Source organism: Artemia franciscana, chromosome 2, assembly GCF_032884065.1.
Source record: "Artemia franciscana chromosome 2, ASM3288406v1, whole genome shotgun sequence".
Lineage (NCBI taxonomy): Eukaryota > Metazoa > Arthropoda > Branchiopoda > Anostraca > Artemiidae > Artemia > Artemia franciscana.
The window spans coordinates 64,893,899-64,910,423 of NC_088864.1; the positions used below are offsets into that span (position 1 = coordinate 64,893,899).

General features: G+C 33.3%; 1 protein-coding gene, 1 long non-coding RNA gene and 4 other non-coding genes across 8 annotated transcripts in view; 1 reads left to right on the forward strand and 5 right to left on the reverse strand.

The window, feature by feature from the left end:
- Positions 1-16,145, forward strand: part of LOC136043951 (DBH-like monooxygenase protein 1 homolog) — a 50,469-nt gene extending 34,324 nt beyond the window's left edge. The window contains exon 4 of the mRNA XM_065729026.1: positions 15,835-16,145. Within this exon, the coding sequence (XP_065585098.1) occupies positions 15,835-16,098 (264 nt within the window). The 3' untranslated portion in view covers positions 16,099-16,145. The remainder of the gene's footprint in view (positions 1-15,834) is intronic.
- Positions 1-16,525, reverse strand: part of LOC136043953 (uncharacterized) — a 107,869-nt gene that overhangs the window by 83,010 nt on the left and 8,334 nt on the right. The window lies entirely within an intron of this gene.
- On the reverse strand, positions 395-523 carry LOC136024585 (small Cajal body-specific RNA 8). The gene has a single exon (XR_010616851.1). It is a non-coding gene; the product is annotated as a small Cajal body-specific RNA 8 (non-coding RNA).
- LOC136024587 (small Cajal body-specific RNA 8) lies at positions 1,160-1,288 on the reverse strand. Its single transcript, XR_010616853.1, has one exon. It is a non-coding gene; the product is annotated as a small Cajal body-specific RNA 8 (non-coding RNA).
- LOC136024586 (small Cajal body-specific RNA 8) lies at positions 8,769-8,897 on the reverse strand. Its single transcript, XR_010616852.1, has one exon. It is a non-coding gene; the product is annotated as a small Cajal body-specific RNA 8 (non-coding RNA).
- On the reverse strand, positions 9,533-9,661 carry LOC136024589 (small Cajal body-specific RNA 8). The gene has a single exon (XR_010616854.1). It is a non-coding gene; the product is annotated as a small Cajal body-specific RNA 8 (non-coding RNA).

The window sequence follows — 16,525 nt, forward strand, 5'->3', positions numbered from 1 at the left end:
AATCGCCCAAACTGCACTTGGAATGCACTCAAATGTCAATCAAGATACTTCAAATTTTTAACAAATCAGGCAAAAGTTAAAAAGGTACTTGCTAGCCTTTATCAATACCATATTGACCCGCAAGAAAAAGTGCAAGTGAATGATCATGAAAGACCGAAAGACGCTGACAAGAGGCACTGAACTATGACGCTTCTACTCAGTTGCGCAGCCAGAGGACTTGGACCTTTCCAAATATCGCATAAATAGATTCCGTGTAATTTTGTTTCTTATTATGGCAATACAAAGATCTTTCTTTAGCTAACACCCGTTCCCCCATGGAAAAATGAGCTACATATCTCCAAGATGAACTATTTGCTGTATCTATCTTTTTGGGATGCTTATATGAAGATTTTGAAAATGTTTGCTGCGTATCTGTCTATGACCTTGAACTCGTGAGGTCACAGTCATCAGACAGCATAATTAATTTTGGAGCGATATGTGTCTTCTTAGCTAAACTTAATCTAAGATGAGTATCTTAGCTCCAGCAATATCTTCAAATTATGATTCCTTTTAAGAAACCAAACACACTACAAATGCAGGCAGACCTGAGCACAAAGGGGGGGCTTCATTTCTGAGAGTGGTCCAAATTACCAATCCCCACAAAAAAAAACTGAAAAATTGCGGCTTTGACCAATAAAAAGATATTTTTTTTAATCAGCCCCCTCCGTCCCTATGAAACGATCTGCATGCATCCAAAATGAAATCTTGACTACGTCCATTCTTGTGGCCTACCTACTTGGATCTGTGGAAAAATAAAAAATAAATAGAAAATTATTTATCTGTCGGTCCACCTGAACCCTTGTGATCATATTTATCAGACAGTATAATAATTGGGAGCGTTAGGTGTCTTCTAAGCTAAAATTAATCTAAGATGAGTGTCTTGGCTCCAGTAGGATCTTTTTAATTATGACGCTTTATAAGAAGACAACAAGTCACAATTGTAGGCAGACCTGTGCTAAAGGGAGGGGGGAGGGCTTACCATTGAGAATGGTCCTGTTCTCATGGGAAACTGAATGGTACAAAACCGTTTCTTTAGTTAACCACATTAAAATAAGTTGCATGCCTCAAAATAAAGCCTTATTAAATCCAGGCTTATGGCGTACTTATTTAGAGATTTTGAAAATGTTTGCGGCGTATCTGTCTATGATCCTGAACTCTTGCGATCATAGTCATCAGACAGCATAATTAATTTTGGAGCATTATGTGTCTTCTTAGCTAAACTTAATCTAAGATGAGTATCTTAGCTCCAGTAATTTTTTCTTAATAAGAATATAATAAGAAACAAAACATAAGACAACTGCAGGCAGACCTGTTCACTAGAGAGAGGCGGTGGTTTACCCCTGGGATCAGTCCAAAGGACTAATTCCCATGAGATAAAAAATCAATTTTTACTCTTTAGTGTGATCACCCCTCACAAGAAAAACACTGATTCCCTTCCCTTAAAATATTGGGCCTACTGATTACAACCTATACTTCGACACTTCAATAAACAGTGTCAAACTTGCATATCGGATTGGCGAATTCCTTAACGAACTAAATTGAGCAGGGGGGAGGGGGATTTGTTCTAAAACTGGTCCTGAGAAGCCCCAATACTATGGTAAAATCCATAAATAGAAGGTATAGAGGTTCGCATAATGAAAACTTTTACATTAAAACAATTTGTCAATTTAAACAGTCCATAATCTTAAAATGGTTTCATACTTAATGTATATTATACCGTTTATCAACTGTTTTGATGAAAAGAAAAAACATTTCAGCTCCATTAAGATTTCATATATTTCAACATTGGTTTCAATATCTCATAAGAAAACAATATCTATATAACCACATAAATGATAAATCTGTCCTTAATTTATTAAAATGGGCTAATTTTGATTGGCCCCTAATTGCCACTTTGATTGTCTCCTGATTACTTCAATGCAATTAAAATCAAACGGAATTTATATGATAGCACATTACTAGACAGGGACTTAGTGAGTACACACTCAGAACTATGTGACAAAATTAATCATAAAACACAATTTAATACATAATAAAATAAAATTAAAGGTCAATCATGTTTTCAAAAGGCATACGGGATTAGTAGCCCAAAGGGCAAATATTGCAGTAAAGAATTGGTTCAATTTTTAACAAATTCATGTAGCAGGAATGAATAACTCTTTCGGTCAGTCTTGGCTGAGCCTATATGAGGTGAGGAAGCTGAGACTCGTCCAAAATTTATTTTATGATTTTGGTTTTAAAATTTATTTTGTCGATGAGATTTTTGAGCATGTCCGTTTTCTTTTTATTTTGCTCTCTATTGTATTTCGCTCCTAACAACTGCTGCATATACAGCCGAAATATCCACTTAGGTTGTGTCCACTGTCTTCACAAGTTTCCTTTTATATTATTTGATGTAAATTACACTATTGGGTAAAAGAGTCAACCTGAAATACAACCATTATTATCAATACGTTTTATACAACTGCCTACATTTATCGTTTGAGTGGTCAAAGGTTTCACGTAATTTAAAGGCATTTCTGCTGAAAATCACTCACGTAGAATAACGCAAATTACAGAACAACAACAAGTAATTGTTGTACCTTATTTTTTTCGTTTATTGTATACAAAATTAGACACAATGCCATTTCAAAGAGTACTTACCCCTCCCTAGCATACGAGTTTCTTAATTTAATTTTTTCAATTTTTCTTAAAACAAATTAAAAGCATAATCAAAAGAAACTAATTTTGTCATAATGAATGTGTACACACTGTGCCATTTCTGTTTATGTTGACAATTTTGCACCATACATATCTAATGATATAAAGCTAACAAACAGAAACATGTTAATAACCTGTTAATTAAAACAAAACATAATTAATTAATTTACGCTGATGCATCATTTTACGTGAATATCTCGTGGATTGAAATATAGAATTTTCATCTGCCAGCAGAAATCTTTTATTTTTTATCTAGATTATCTAGATCATCGATCATTTTTATCTGCTAAGAGTTAAACAAATTATAACCCGAATTCTATTAATTTCGGGTTAGTAAGGGCTGTTCATCAAAGGATTGTCAAATACACTCATGATATCACATTAATTGATATGATTATGAGACAATACAGCTAGATAGTGTTTTGTAGGCCTTTAGAAAATAAATGTAACTAAAATAAATGCAAGTAAAATCAATAAATCAAATTATTGATAGGTTTTAGATAATTTTTACTACCTACTGAAGTACAAAAGTTCATCTTTTCTTCAAAAATAAAAATATATACGACATATCTTGCTCACAATCACTGAGACAGTTATAGCATAATCATTAATAATTAAATTAATAATCATTAATAATCATTAATATTTCATTAATCATTAATAATCATTAATCATTAATAATCATAATCATTAATAATCATAATCATTAATAATTAAATAATCATTAAAAGCTCGTATTTTTCGAGAAATTACCTTTGCCTACCAGACAAGTAAAAAAAAGGCAAAAAATTATGCCCCTCCCCCCCCCCCCCCACATAAACAGATACACAGTCGAATTGAATAAAAATATATATATATATATAATCACCAAAAAAGTACAAGGTATTCATAGCCCAAAGAATAGCACAACGATTAGTGGCCGTGAGTGCATAAGCTACAATGTGAAAATTAATTACCATTTCATTAAAAAGGATTTTTTTTTTTAATAATGCAGATAAGTTACAAAATAAGCGAAGACAGGATCAATTGAAAGAGGCCCAATCAATCGCTGGTGTAGTTTTTAATTGATATGCCATTGCACGGTTCATTGGTCGAAGGTGGAAATATGCATCAGACATATTCCTTTTGTTTATTTTGCTGGATACACGTATCACAACATTTTTTTTTTTCCTTTTTTTTACAAAACTCATTTTAATGGCTAACCCCATTAAGATACACATATTGGTTTCAGACTGTGTGGCGGTAAAACCAAGGTAAAAACGAAAAAAGACATAGACAAAAAAAAAATGACAAGGCAATCAAAGCTTAGAAATACTGACTGCTAGAGATTCTCCTCAATTGAGAAGTTCATAATCTTTTAAAAACTTCAGAAGCTTCATAAATTGAATGCTGGCATTTAGTTTCATGTTTTACTATCTACGAGTTCAACTAGCCGGTTTACAATAACTCCAGGAAGCTTTATAAATTAAATGCTAGTATTTAGTTTCATGTTTTACTATCTAACAGTTAAACCCACCGGTTTTCAGAAACTTCAAAGCTTTTCAGAAAATTTCTAAATTTGATCATTTACTAAACTGGTTTTTAGAAACTTGAATGCTAAAAAAATTGAACGCTAAAATTTAGTTCCATGTTTTACTTATCTATCAGTTGAACAAGATAAACAAAAATTAAATGATGAATTGTGAATTGGATAAGAAAAAAACAAGATTTTAATTTTTGAATAAATAAATACTACTTAATGTACTAAAGACAACGTAGCTAAAGCAAGACACTAACACTAAAAATACTCGAAAATTTAAAAACAATCTAAAACTAAAACACTCGAAAATCATCTAACGATATTAAAAAAAAAGCGCTAGCCTTGGCTTGTCTGTCAGTGAAATTGTCAAATTAAAAACATAAAACTATAAAAATTAAGCAACTTAAAAATATTTTCAAAACCTAAGATGGCTTGATAAACTTTCTTATACTTAAACTAAGAAATTATAATCCGCTTCAGGACATGATATGTCTAAATATAGTTTTTAGTTTCAACAGAATCAAACAGTTCGTGGTAACAAACTGTAGTAAGGAGCGACCCGGCTCAATAGTAAACGAAACTCTAAAAACGGAATTTTGATGCTAAAATATACATCAAAAGAATCAGATTTTCATGCTGATTTTAAATATATAAGTTTCATCAAATTTAGTCTTTGTCATCCAAATTTACGAGCCTGAAATATTTGCCTTATTTTGGAAAATAGGGGAAAACACCCCCTAAAAGTCACAGAATCTTAACGAAAATAACACCATCGCATTCGGCGTATCAGAGAACCCTATAGCAAAATTTTCAAGCTCCTATCTACAAAAATGTGGAATTTCGTATTTTTTGCCTGAAGACAAATCATGGGTGTGTGTGTGTTTTTTTTTTTTTTTTTTTCAGGGGTCATCGTATCGATCAAGTGGTCCTAGAATTTCGCAAGAGGGCTCATTCTAACTGAAATGAAAAGTTCTAGTGCCCTTTTTAAGTGACCAAAAAAACGGAGGGCACCTAGGCCCCCTCCCACGCTCATTTTCTCTCCAAAGTCAACAGATCAAAATTTTGAGATAGCCATTTTGTTCCACATAGTCAAAAACCATAATAACTATGTCTTTGGGAATGACTTACTCCCCCACAGTCCCTGGGGGAGGGGTTGCAAGTTACAAACTTCGACCAGTGTTTACATATAATAATGGTTATTGGGAAGTGTATAGTCGTTTTCAGGGGATTTTTTTTCGGTTTTGGGGGTGGGGTTGAGGGGAGGGGGCTATGTGGGAGGATCTTTCCTTGGAGAAATATGTCATGGGGGAACAGAAAATCAATGAGAAGGGCGCAGGATTTTCTAAAATTACTATAAAAAAAAACAATGAAAAAATAAACATGGAAAAGTTTTTTCAATTGGAAGTAAAGAGTAGCATTAAAACTTAAAACGAACAGAGATTATTACGCATATGAGGGGTTCTAAAAATACTTTAGCATAAGGAGCGAGGTATTTAGGAGGAGATAAATACTTCGGTCTTTATGCTATAGTATTTTTAGTAATTTCAACTATTTATTCTACGGCCTTTCTGATTCAGGGGTCATTCTTAAGGAATTGGGACAAAACTTACGATTTAGTGTAAAGAACGAAGTATTAACGAGGGTACAAACCCCCTCATATACATAATAAAAATTAAAGAATATAAAAGTTTGTTACGTAAGTTAATTCTTAAGTTACGTATATTTTTTACTAATAAAAAAAATCATTAAAAATTAAAATTTATAGTTGCCTTTTTACGTAACCGAAAAATTGCATGGCAACTAGGCCTCCTTCCCCATCCCTTATTTCTCAAAATCGTCTGATTAAAACTAAGAGAAAGCCATTTAGCCAAAAAAGGAATTAATATGCAAATTTCATTTTAATAATTTATGTGTGGAGAGCCAAAATAAAACATGCATTAATTCAAAAACGTTCAGAAATTACATAAAAAAACTAGTTTTTAACTGAAAGTAAGGAGCGACATTAAAACTTAAAACGAACAGAAATTACTCCGTATATGAAATAGGTTGTCCTCTCCGCAATCCCTCGCTCTTTACGCTAAAGTTTGACTCTTTGCCACAATTCTGCTTTTAAAAAAAATTAAAACCTTTAGGGTAAAGAGCGAGGGGTTGCGGAGGGGACAACCATTTCATATACGGAGTAATTTCTGTTAGTTTTAAGTTTTAATGTCGCTCCTTACTTTCAGTTAAAAAACTAGTTTTTTTATGTAATACTATGTGAATCAATCAGCCTTATCGCTCAGCAGGAAATCCCTGCTCTGAGTAAAGACGAGATACAGCTACAAAGAAAACAAAACCCATGTTCAATATAGCCTATTAAAATTGAATGATTTCAAACAGCTTATGTGGACGCGGGAGAAGCTCTTATTAAGCAGCCATAACACGTGGCGACAAAACAATAGAAATATCAATTATAATTGCCTTGCGACACGTGGGATTAAACCTCCAAGCCTTCGATCAGAAAGTGTGGCTTTATCCACTACGTCACTGAAATAGTGGCTGAAATACTACGTGATCGAAATAGTGGCTGATCTTATGTCTCAGATGCTCCATTTTCGACTCGAATTGGATCCAGGGACATACGGAGTTGGAAGAGGGAAACAGAAATCTAGGAAAACGCTAATAGTGGAGAGATCGTGATGAAACTTGATGGGAAGAATAAGCACAAATTCTAGATACATGATTGACATAATTGGAACGGATCCATTCTCTTTGGAGGAGCTGGGAGGGGTTAATTTGGAAGAATTAAAAAAATTGAGGTATTTTTAACTTAAGAACGGGTGACCGGATCTTAATGAAATTTGATATTTACAAGGAAGTCATGTCTCAGAGCTCTTATTTCAAATCCCGACCAGATCTGTTGACATTGGGGAGGGGGAAATCAGAAATCTTGGAAAACACTTAGAGTGGAGGAATCGGGATGAAGCTTGGTGGATAGAATAAGAAATGTCGTAGATACGTGATTGCAGTAACCCAACTGGATTCGCTCTTTTTGGGGGAGTAGGGGGGAGGGGTTCAGTGCTTTGGCGAGTATGGCGCTTCTGGACGTGCTAAGACGATGAAAATTGGTAGGCGTGTCAGGGAGCTGCACAAATTGACTTGATAAAGTCGCTTTCCCAGATTCGACCATCTTAGGGGCTAAAGGGAGAGAAAAATTAGAAAAAATGAGGTATTTATAACTTACGAGTGGGTGATCGGTTCTTATGAATTTTGATATTTAGAAGGACTTCGGGACTCAGAGCTCTTATTTTAAATCCCGACCGGCATTAAGCCTCTGATTTTCCTTTTAAATCAATCTATTGGTTCTTAGAATTTTGTTAGAGCTCATACCATATGAGCTCTTCTTGCCTCGTCACAAGTGCCATTTGAGTTCTTAGCTCTTGTTATTTAAAGTGAAGAGGAGATATCTTATCCATTGGATATAGCAGTGAGGCAAAGGGTGGGGGAGTGAACTAATAGGCTTCTGCAAACATGATAAGAGGATAAGCTACTTTGTACTCTTCGGACAATGATAAAATTGGAACAAAGTCCCCCACCACCACCCAAAAAAAGATTATTCGCAAATCTCTAAAAAGGAGGCACTTCCATGATTATAAACTAAACAACCTAGTAAGGAATTACAGTAGCCTCGAAACCTTTACAAAGCACTCAATTACAACCCATTGCATTTAGAAATTGAGGTCTTTTCTTAACTGAAAATATATACAAGTGCCATGGTTTGGTGTGAACTTTTACCAAGTTCATATTAGCCAACAAAGTGGTATTTAACTGGACTATTTCCAAACACCAAAAGATATCAGCTGAATAATACCACCAGTAGACATTGAACCGACAGACAAGGATCAATATTGGTGCTTCTACCCAGTGGAATGGTCAAAGAGAGAAGATTTGAGGCTTGAGACCCATCCCAAAATATTAAATAATTGACTATACGTCCTTTTTGTCATATTATGGCTATACAAAGACCTTCCTTCATTTACCCTTCCCTCTCCCCAACAAAAAGATGAGTCGAATACATTCAAATAAAACATTGACATTAACCATACTTACAGCCTGTTAAGCCTATTAAGGTGCTTCAATCGCCCAAACTGCACTTGGAATGCACTCAAATGTCAATCAAGATACTTCAAATTTTTAACAAATCAGGCAAAAGTTAAAAAGGTACTTGCTAGCCTTTATCAATACCATATTGACCCGCAAGAAAAAGTGCAAGTGAATGATCATGAAAGACCAAAAGACGCTGACAAGAGGCACTGAACTATGACGCTTCTACTCAGTTGCGCAGCCAGAGGACTTGGACCTTTCCAAATATCGCATAAATAGATTCCGTGTAATTTTGTTTCTTATTATGGCAATACAAAGATCTTTCTTTAGCTAACACCCGTTCCCCCATGGAAAAATGAGCTACATATCTCCAAGATGAACTATTTGCTGTATCTATCTTTTTGGGATGCTTATATGAAGATTTTGAAAATGTTTGCTGCGTATCTGTCTATGACCTTGAACTCGTGAGGTCACAGTCATCAGACAGCATAATTAATTTTGGAGCGATATGTGTCTTCTTAGCTAAACTTAATCTAAGATGAGTATCTTAGCTCCAGCAATATCTTCAAATTATGATTCCTTTTAAGAAACCAAACACACTACAAATGCAGGCAGACCTGAGCACAAAGGGGGGGCTTCATTTCTGAGAGTGGTCCAAATTACCAATCCCCACAAAAAAAAACTGAAAAATTGCGGCTTTGACCAATAAAAAGATATTTTTTTAATCAGCCCCCTCCGTCCCTATGAAACGATCTGCATGCATCCAAAATGAAATCTTGACTACGTCCATTCTTGTGGCCTACCTACTTGGATCTGTGGAAAAATAAAAAATAAATAGAAAATTATTTATCTGTCGGTCCACCTGAACCCTTGTGATCATATTTATCAGACAGTATAATAATTGGGAGCGTTAGGTGTCTTCTAAGCTAAAATTAATCTAAGATGAGTGTCTTGGCTCCAGTAGGATCTTTTTAATTATGACGCTTTATAAGAAGACAACAAGTCACAATTGTAGGCAGACCTGTGCTAAAGGGAGGGGGGAGGGCTTACCATTGAGAATGGTCCTGTTCTCATGGGAAACTGAATGGTACAAAACCGTTTCTTTAGTTAACCACATTAAAATAAGTTGCATGCCTCAAAATAAAGCCTTATTAAATCCAGGCTTATGGCGTACTTATTTAGAGATTTTGAAAATGTTTGCGGCGTATCTGTCTATGATCCTGAACTCTTGCGATCATAGTCATCAGACAGCATAATTAATTTTGGAGCATTATGTGTCTTCTTAGCTAAACTTAATCTAAGATGAGTATCTTAGCTCCAGTAATTTTTTCTTAATAAGAATATAATAAGAAACAAAATATAAGACAACTGCAGGCAGACCTGTTCACTAGAGAGAGGCGGTGGTTTACCCCTGGGATCAGTCCAAAGGACTAATTCCCATGAGATAAAAAATCAATTTTTACTCTTTAGTGTGATCACCCCTCACAAGAAAAACACTGATTCCCTTCCCTTAAAATATTGGGCCTACTGATTACAACCTATACTTCGACACTTCAATAAACAGTGTCAAACTTGCATATCGGATTGGCGAATTCCTTAACGAACTAAATTGAGCAGGGGGGAGGGGGATTTGTTCTAAAACTGGTCCTGAGAAGCCCCAATACTATGGTAAAATCCATAAATAGAAGGTATAGAGGTTCGCATAATGAAAACTTTTACATTAAAACAATTTGTCAATTTAAACAGTCCATAATCTTAAAATGGTTTCATACTTAATGTATATTATACCGTTTATCAACTGTTTTGATGAAAAGAAAAAACATTTCAGCTCCATTAAGATTTCATATATTTCAACATTGGTTTCAATATCTCATAAGAAAACAATATCTATATAACCACATAAATGATAAATCTGTCCTTAATTTATTAAAATGGGCTAATTTTGATTGGCCCCTAATTGCCACTTTGATTGTCTCCTGATTACTTCAATGCAATTAAAATCAAACGGAATTTATATGATAGCACATTACTAGACAGGGACTTAGTGAGTACACACTCAGAACTATGTGACAAAATTAATCATAAAACACAATTTAATACATAATAAAATAAAATTAAAGGTCAATCATGTTTTCAAAAGGCATACGGGATTAGTAGCCCAAAGGGCAAATATTGCAGTAAAGAATTGCTTCAATTTTTAACAAATTCATGTAGCAGGAATGAATAACTCTTTCGGTCAGTCTTGGCTGAGCCTATATGAGGTGAGGAAGCTGAGACTCGTCCAAAATTTATTTTATGATTTTGGTTTTAAAATTTATTTTGTCGATGAGATTTTTGAGCATGTCCGTTTTCTTTTTATTTTGCTCTCTATTGTATTTCGCTCCTAACAACTGCTGCATATACAGCCGAAATATCCACTTAGGTTGTGTCCACTGTCTTCACAAGTTTCCTTTTATATTATTTGATGTAAATTACACTATTGGGTAAAAGAGTCAACCTGAAATACAACCATTATTATCAATACGTTTTATACAACTGCCTACATTTATCGTTTGAGTGGTCAAAGGTTTCACGTAATTTAAAGGCATTTCTGCTGAAAATCACTCACGTAGAATAACGCAAATTACAGAACAACAACAAGTAATTGTTGTACCTTATTTTTTTCGTTTATTGTATACAAAATTAGACACAATGCCATTTCAAAGAGTACTTACCCCTCCCTAGCATACGAGTTTCTTAATTTAATTTTTTCAATTTTTCTTAAAACAAATTAAAAGCATAATCAAAAGAAACTAATTTTGTCATAATGAATGTGTACACACTGTGCCATTTCTGTTTATGTTGACAATTTTGCACCATACATATCTAATGATATAAAGCTAACAAACAGAAACCTGTTAATAACCTGTTAATTAAAACAAAACATAATTAATTAATTTACGCTGATGCATCATTTTACGTGAATATCTCGTGGATTGAAATATAGAATTTTCATCTGCCAGCAGAAATCTTTTATTTTTTATCTAGATTATCTAGATCATCGATCATTTTTATCTGCTAAGAGTTAAACAAATTATAACCCGAATTCTATTAATTTCGGGTTAGTAAGGGCTGTTCATCAAAGGATTGTCAAATACACTCATGATATCACATTAATTGATATGATTATGAGACAATACAGCTAGATAGTGTTTTGTAGGCCTTTAGAAAATAAATGTAACTAAAATAAATGCAAGTAAAACCAATAAATCAAATCATTGACAGGTTTTAGATAATTTTTACTACCTACTGAAGTACAAAAGTTCATCTTTTCTTCAAAAATAAAAATAATACGACATATTTTACTCACAATCACTGAGACAGTTATAGCATAATCATTAATAATTAAATTAATAATCATTAATAATCATTAATATTTCATTAATCATTAATAATCATTAATCATTAATAATCATAATCATTAATAATCATAATCATTAATAATTAAATAATCATTAAAAGCTCGTATTTTTCGAGAAATTACCTTTGCCTACCAGACAAGTAAAAAAAAGGCAAAAAATTATGCCCCTCCCCCCCCCCCCACATAAACAGATACACAGTCGAATTGAATAAAAATATATATATATATATAATCACCAAAAAAGTACAAGGTATTCATAGCCCAAAGAATAGCACAACGATTAGTGGCCGTGAGTGCATAAGCTACAATGTGAAAATTAATTACCATTTCATTAAAAAGGATTTTTTTTTTTAATAATGCAGATAAGTTACAAAATAAGCGAAGACAGGATCAATTGAAAGAGGCCCAATCAATCGCTGGTGTAGTTTTTAATTGATATGCCATTGCACGGTTCATTGGTCGAAGGTGGAAATATGCATCAGACATATTCCTTTTGTTTATTTTGCTGGATACACGTATCACAACATTTTTTTTTTTCCTTTTTTTTACAAAACTCATTTTAATGGCTAACCCCATTAAGATACACATATTGGTTTCAGACTGTGTGGCGGTAAAACCAAGGTAAAAACGAAAAAAGACATAGACAAAAAAAAAATGACAAGGCAATCAAAGCTTAGAAATACTGACTGCTAGAGATTCTCCTCAATTGAGAAGTTCATAATCTTTTAAAAACTTCAGAAGCTTCATAAATTGAATGCTGGCATTTAGTTTCATGTTTTACTATCTACGAGTTCAACTAGCCGGTTTACAATAACTCCAGGAAGCTTTATAAATTAAATGCTAGTATTTAGTTTCATGTTTTACTATCTAACAGTTAAACCCACCGGTTTTCAGAAACTTCAAAGCTTTTCAGAAAATTTCTAAATTTGATCATTTACTAAACTGGTTTTTAGAAACTTGAATGCTAAAAAAATTGAACGCTAAAATTTAGTTCCATGTTTTATTATCTATCAGTTGAACAAGATCAACAAAAATTAAATGATGAATAGTGAATTGGATAAGAAAAAACAAGATTTTAATTTTTGAATAAATAAATACTACTTAATGTACTAAAGACAACGTAGCTAAAGCAAGACACTAACACTAAAAATACTCGAAAATTTAAAAACAATCTAAAACTAAAACACTCGAAAATCATCTAACGATATTAAAAAAAAAGCGCTAGCCTTGGCTTGTCTGTCAGTGAGATTGTCAAACCAAAAACATAAAACTATAAAAATTAAGCAATTTAAAAATATTTTCAAAACCTAAGATGGCTTGATACACTTTCTTATACTTAAACTAAGAAATTATAATCCGCTTCAGGACATGATATGTCTAAATATAGTTTTTAGTTTCAATAGAATCAAACAGTTCGTGGTAACAAACTGTAGTAAGGAGCGACCCGGCTCAATAGTAAACGAAACTCTAAAAACGGAATTTTGATGCTAAAATATACATCAAAAGAATCAGATTTTCATGCTGATTTTAAATATATAAGTTTCATCAAATTTAGTCTTTGTCATCCAAATTTACGAGCCTGAAATATTTGCCTTATTTTGGAAAATAGGGGAAAACACCCCCTAAAAGTCACAGAATCTTAACGAAAATAACACCATCGCATTCGGCGTATCAGAGAACCCTATAGCAAAATTTTCAAGCTCCTATCTACAAAAATGTGGAATTTCGTATTTTTTGCCTGAAGACAAATCATGGGTGTGTGTGTGTTTTTTTTTTTTTTTTTTTCAGGGGTCATCGTATCGATCAAGTGGACCTAGAATTTCGCAAGAGGGCTCATTCTAACGGAAATGAAAAGTTCTAGTGCCCTTTTTAAGTGACCAAAAAAACGGAGGGCACCTAGGCCCCCTCCCACGCTCATTTTCTCTCCAAAGTCAACAGATCAAAATTTTGAGATAGCCATTTTGTTCCACATAGTCAAAAACCATAATAACTATGTCTTTGGGAATGACTTACTCCCCCACAGTCCCTGGGGGAGGGGTTGCAAGTTACAAACTTCGACCAGTGTTTACATATAATAATGGTTATTGGGAAGTGTATAGTCGTTTTCAGGGGATTTTTTTTCGGTTTTGGGGGTGGGGTTGAGGGGAGGGGGCTATGTGGGAGGATCTTTCCTTGGAGAAATATGTCATGGGGGAACAGAAAATCAATGAGAAGGGCGCAGGATTTTCTAAAATTACTATAAAAAAAAACAATGAAAAAATAAACATGGAAAAGTTTTTTCAATTGGAAGTAAAGAGTAGCATTAAAACTTAAAACGAACAGAGATTATTACGCATATGAGGGGTTCTAAAAATACTTTAGCATAAGGAGCGAGGTATTTAGGAGGAGATAAATACTTCGGTCTTTATGCTATAGTATTTTTAGTAATTTCAACTATTTATTCTACGGCCTTTCTGATTCAGGGGTCATTCTTAAGGAATTGGGACAAAACTTACGATTTAGTGTAAAGAACGAAGTATTAACGAGGGTACAAACCCCCTCATATACATAATAAAAATTAAAGAATATAAAAGTTTGTTACGTAAGTTAATTCTTAAGTTACGTATATTTTTTACTAATAAAAAAAATCATTAAAAATTAAAATTTATAGTTGCCTTTTTACGTAACCGAAAAATTGCATGGCAACTAGGCCTCCTTCCCCATCCCTTATTTCTCAAAATCGTCTGATTAAAACTAAGAGAAAGCCATTTAGCCAAAAAAGGAATTAATATGCAAATTTCATTTTAATAATTTATGTGTGGAGAGCCAAAATAAAACATGCATTAATTCAAAAACGTTCAGAAATTACATAAAAAAAACTAGTTTTTAACTGAAAGTAAGGAGCGACATTAAAACTTAAAACGAACAGAAATTACTCCGTATATGAAATAGGTTGTCCTCTCCGCAATCCCTCGCTCTTTACGCTAAAGTTTGACTCTTTGCCACAATTCTGCTTTTAAAAAAAATTAAAACCTTTAGGGTAAAGAGCGAGGGGTTGCGGAGGGGACAACCATTTCATATACGGAGTAATTTCTGTTAGTTTTAAGTTTTAATGTCGCTCCTTACTTTCAGTTAAAAAACTAGTTTTTTTATGTAATACTATGTGAATCAATCAGCCTTATCGCTCAGCAGGAAATCCCTGCTCTGAGTAAAGACGAGATACAGCTACAAAGAAAACAAAACCCATGTTCAATATAGCCTATTAAAATTGAATGATTTCAAACAGCTTATGTGGACGCGGGAGAAGCTCTTATTAAGCAGCCATAACACGTGGCGACAAAACAATAGAAATATCAATTATAATTGCCTTGCGACACGTGGGATTAAACCTCCAAGCCTTCGATCAGAAAGTGTGGCTTTATCCACTACGTCACTGAAATAGTGGCTGAAATACTACGTGATCGAAATAGTGGCTGAAGTTAGTTTCATTGAGGTGTGTCTCTTATGCTGAGGAGGGTACTATGGTTATCTCTCTTTTTGGCTCAACAATAATGGATTAGTCCTGAGGTACGAGCTTCAGAATACATTAGACATTATTCTTCTAAGATTGACAAAATCTTATTTAATAGATGGCACTGAAGTGCCATCGAAATTCAATCCTCTATTTCACAATGGACCTAGAAAGGGGTCTGAACAAAAATTAATCTAACTTCGCTTATATTTAGATTATATATTTACATATACGTCAATCATATATACATTTAATGACGTACAATTCCAGTGGATATAATTAACGCGACTTTTAACTTATAAAAGTCTTATTCCAAGACTGTAGAAGTCCAACTCTCTTTCAACATAAACAGAATACTCAGAAACAAAAATTTTGCATAAGCATTTTATTTTACAGAAATTAGCAAAATAACTGAAAAATTAATTTTGTTTCTAATTAAAAAACGTAAAGACTCATATGTCAGAATCTTAAAGTTTTACAAAGAGAGAGGGTGTGTTTAATGATGTGTTTTATTCATAATCCTTCCAAAAAGTATGAAAATTTAACATGAATATCAGTCATGAACTAATCAAAAAGGACAGCTAATATTTTCAATCTTTTTAGGATTATCACTCACAAAAAGCAGGCTTCCCCACTATAGACACTGATGTTGGCGGTACATCTGACTGGATCCTTATTGAAGCATCAGAAACTGATGGAACCACAACAGCAACTTTTACCAGAAAACTCATTACTGGTGATGTTAATTTTGATCAGCCTATTTTGTCAGGAATAACTAAAGTTATTTGGGCATTTGGCTTCTCTGATTCCTTTGAATACCATGGCACAGCAGCTGGTAGTGTTGATGTTGTATTTATTGAAGAGTGAGTGTGTTCTTCTTGACTTTTTTTTGGTATTAAAGATTTAATGAATAATGAGTTCTAACTTTAGGTAAGAAAAAAATAGGAGAAACACACGAGCAGCCATGTAAATAGAATTTTTTTCTTTAATAAAAAGGTTTAAATCCATTGAATATCATGGCACAGCATCTGGTAGTGTTGATGTTGTATTTATTGAACAGTGTGTTCTTCTTGATCTTTTTATTGGTATTAGAGATTTAATGAACAATGAGTTCTAACTTTAGGCAAGAAAAAATAAGGAAAACACTCAACCAGCCATGCAAATAGAAATTTGTTAAAGGAAGAAGGTATAAACTGCAAAAAACGTACAAAATAGATGCATCATGCAAAAAAATACAATCATATATATATATATATATATATATATATATATATATATATATATATATATATAT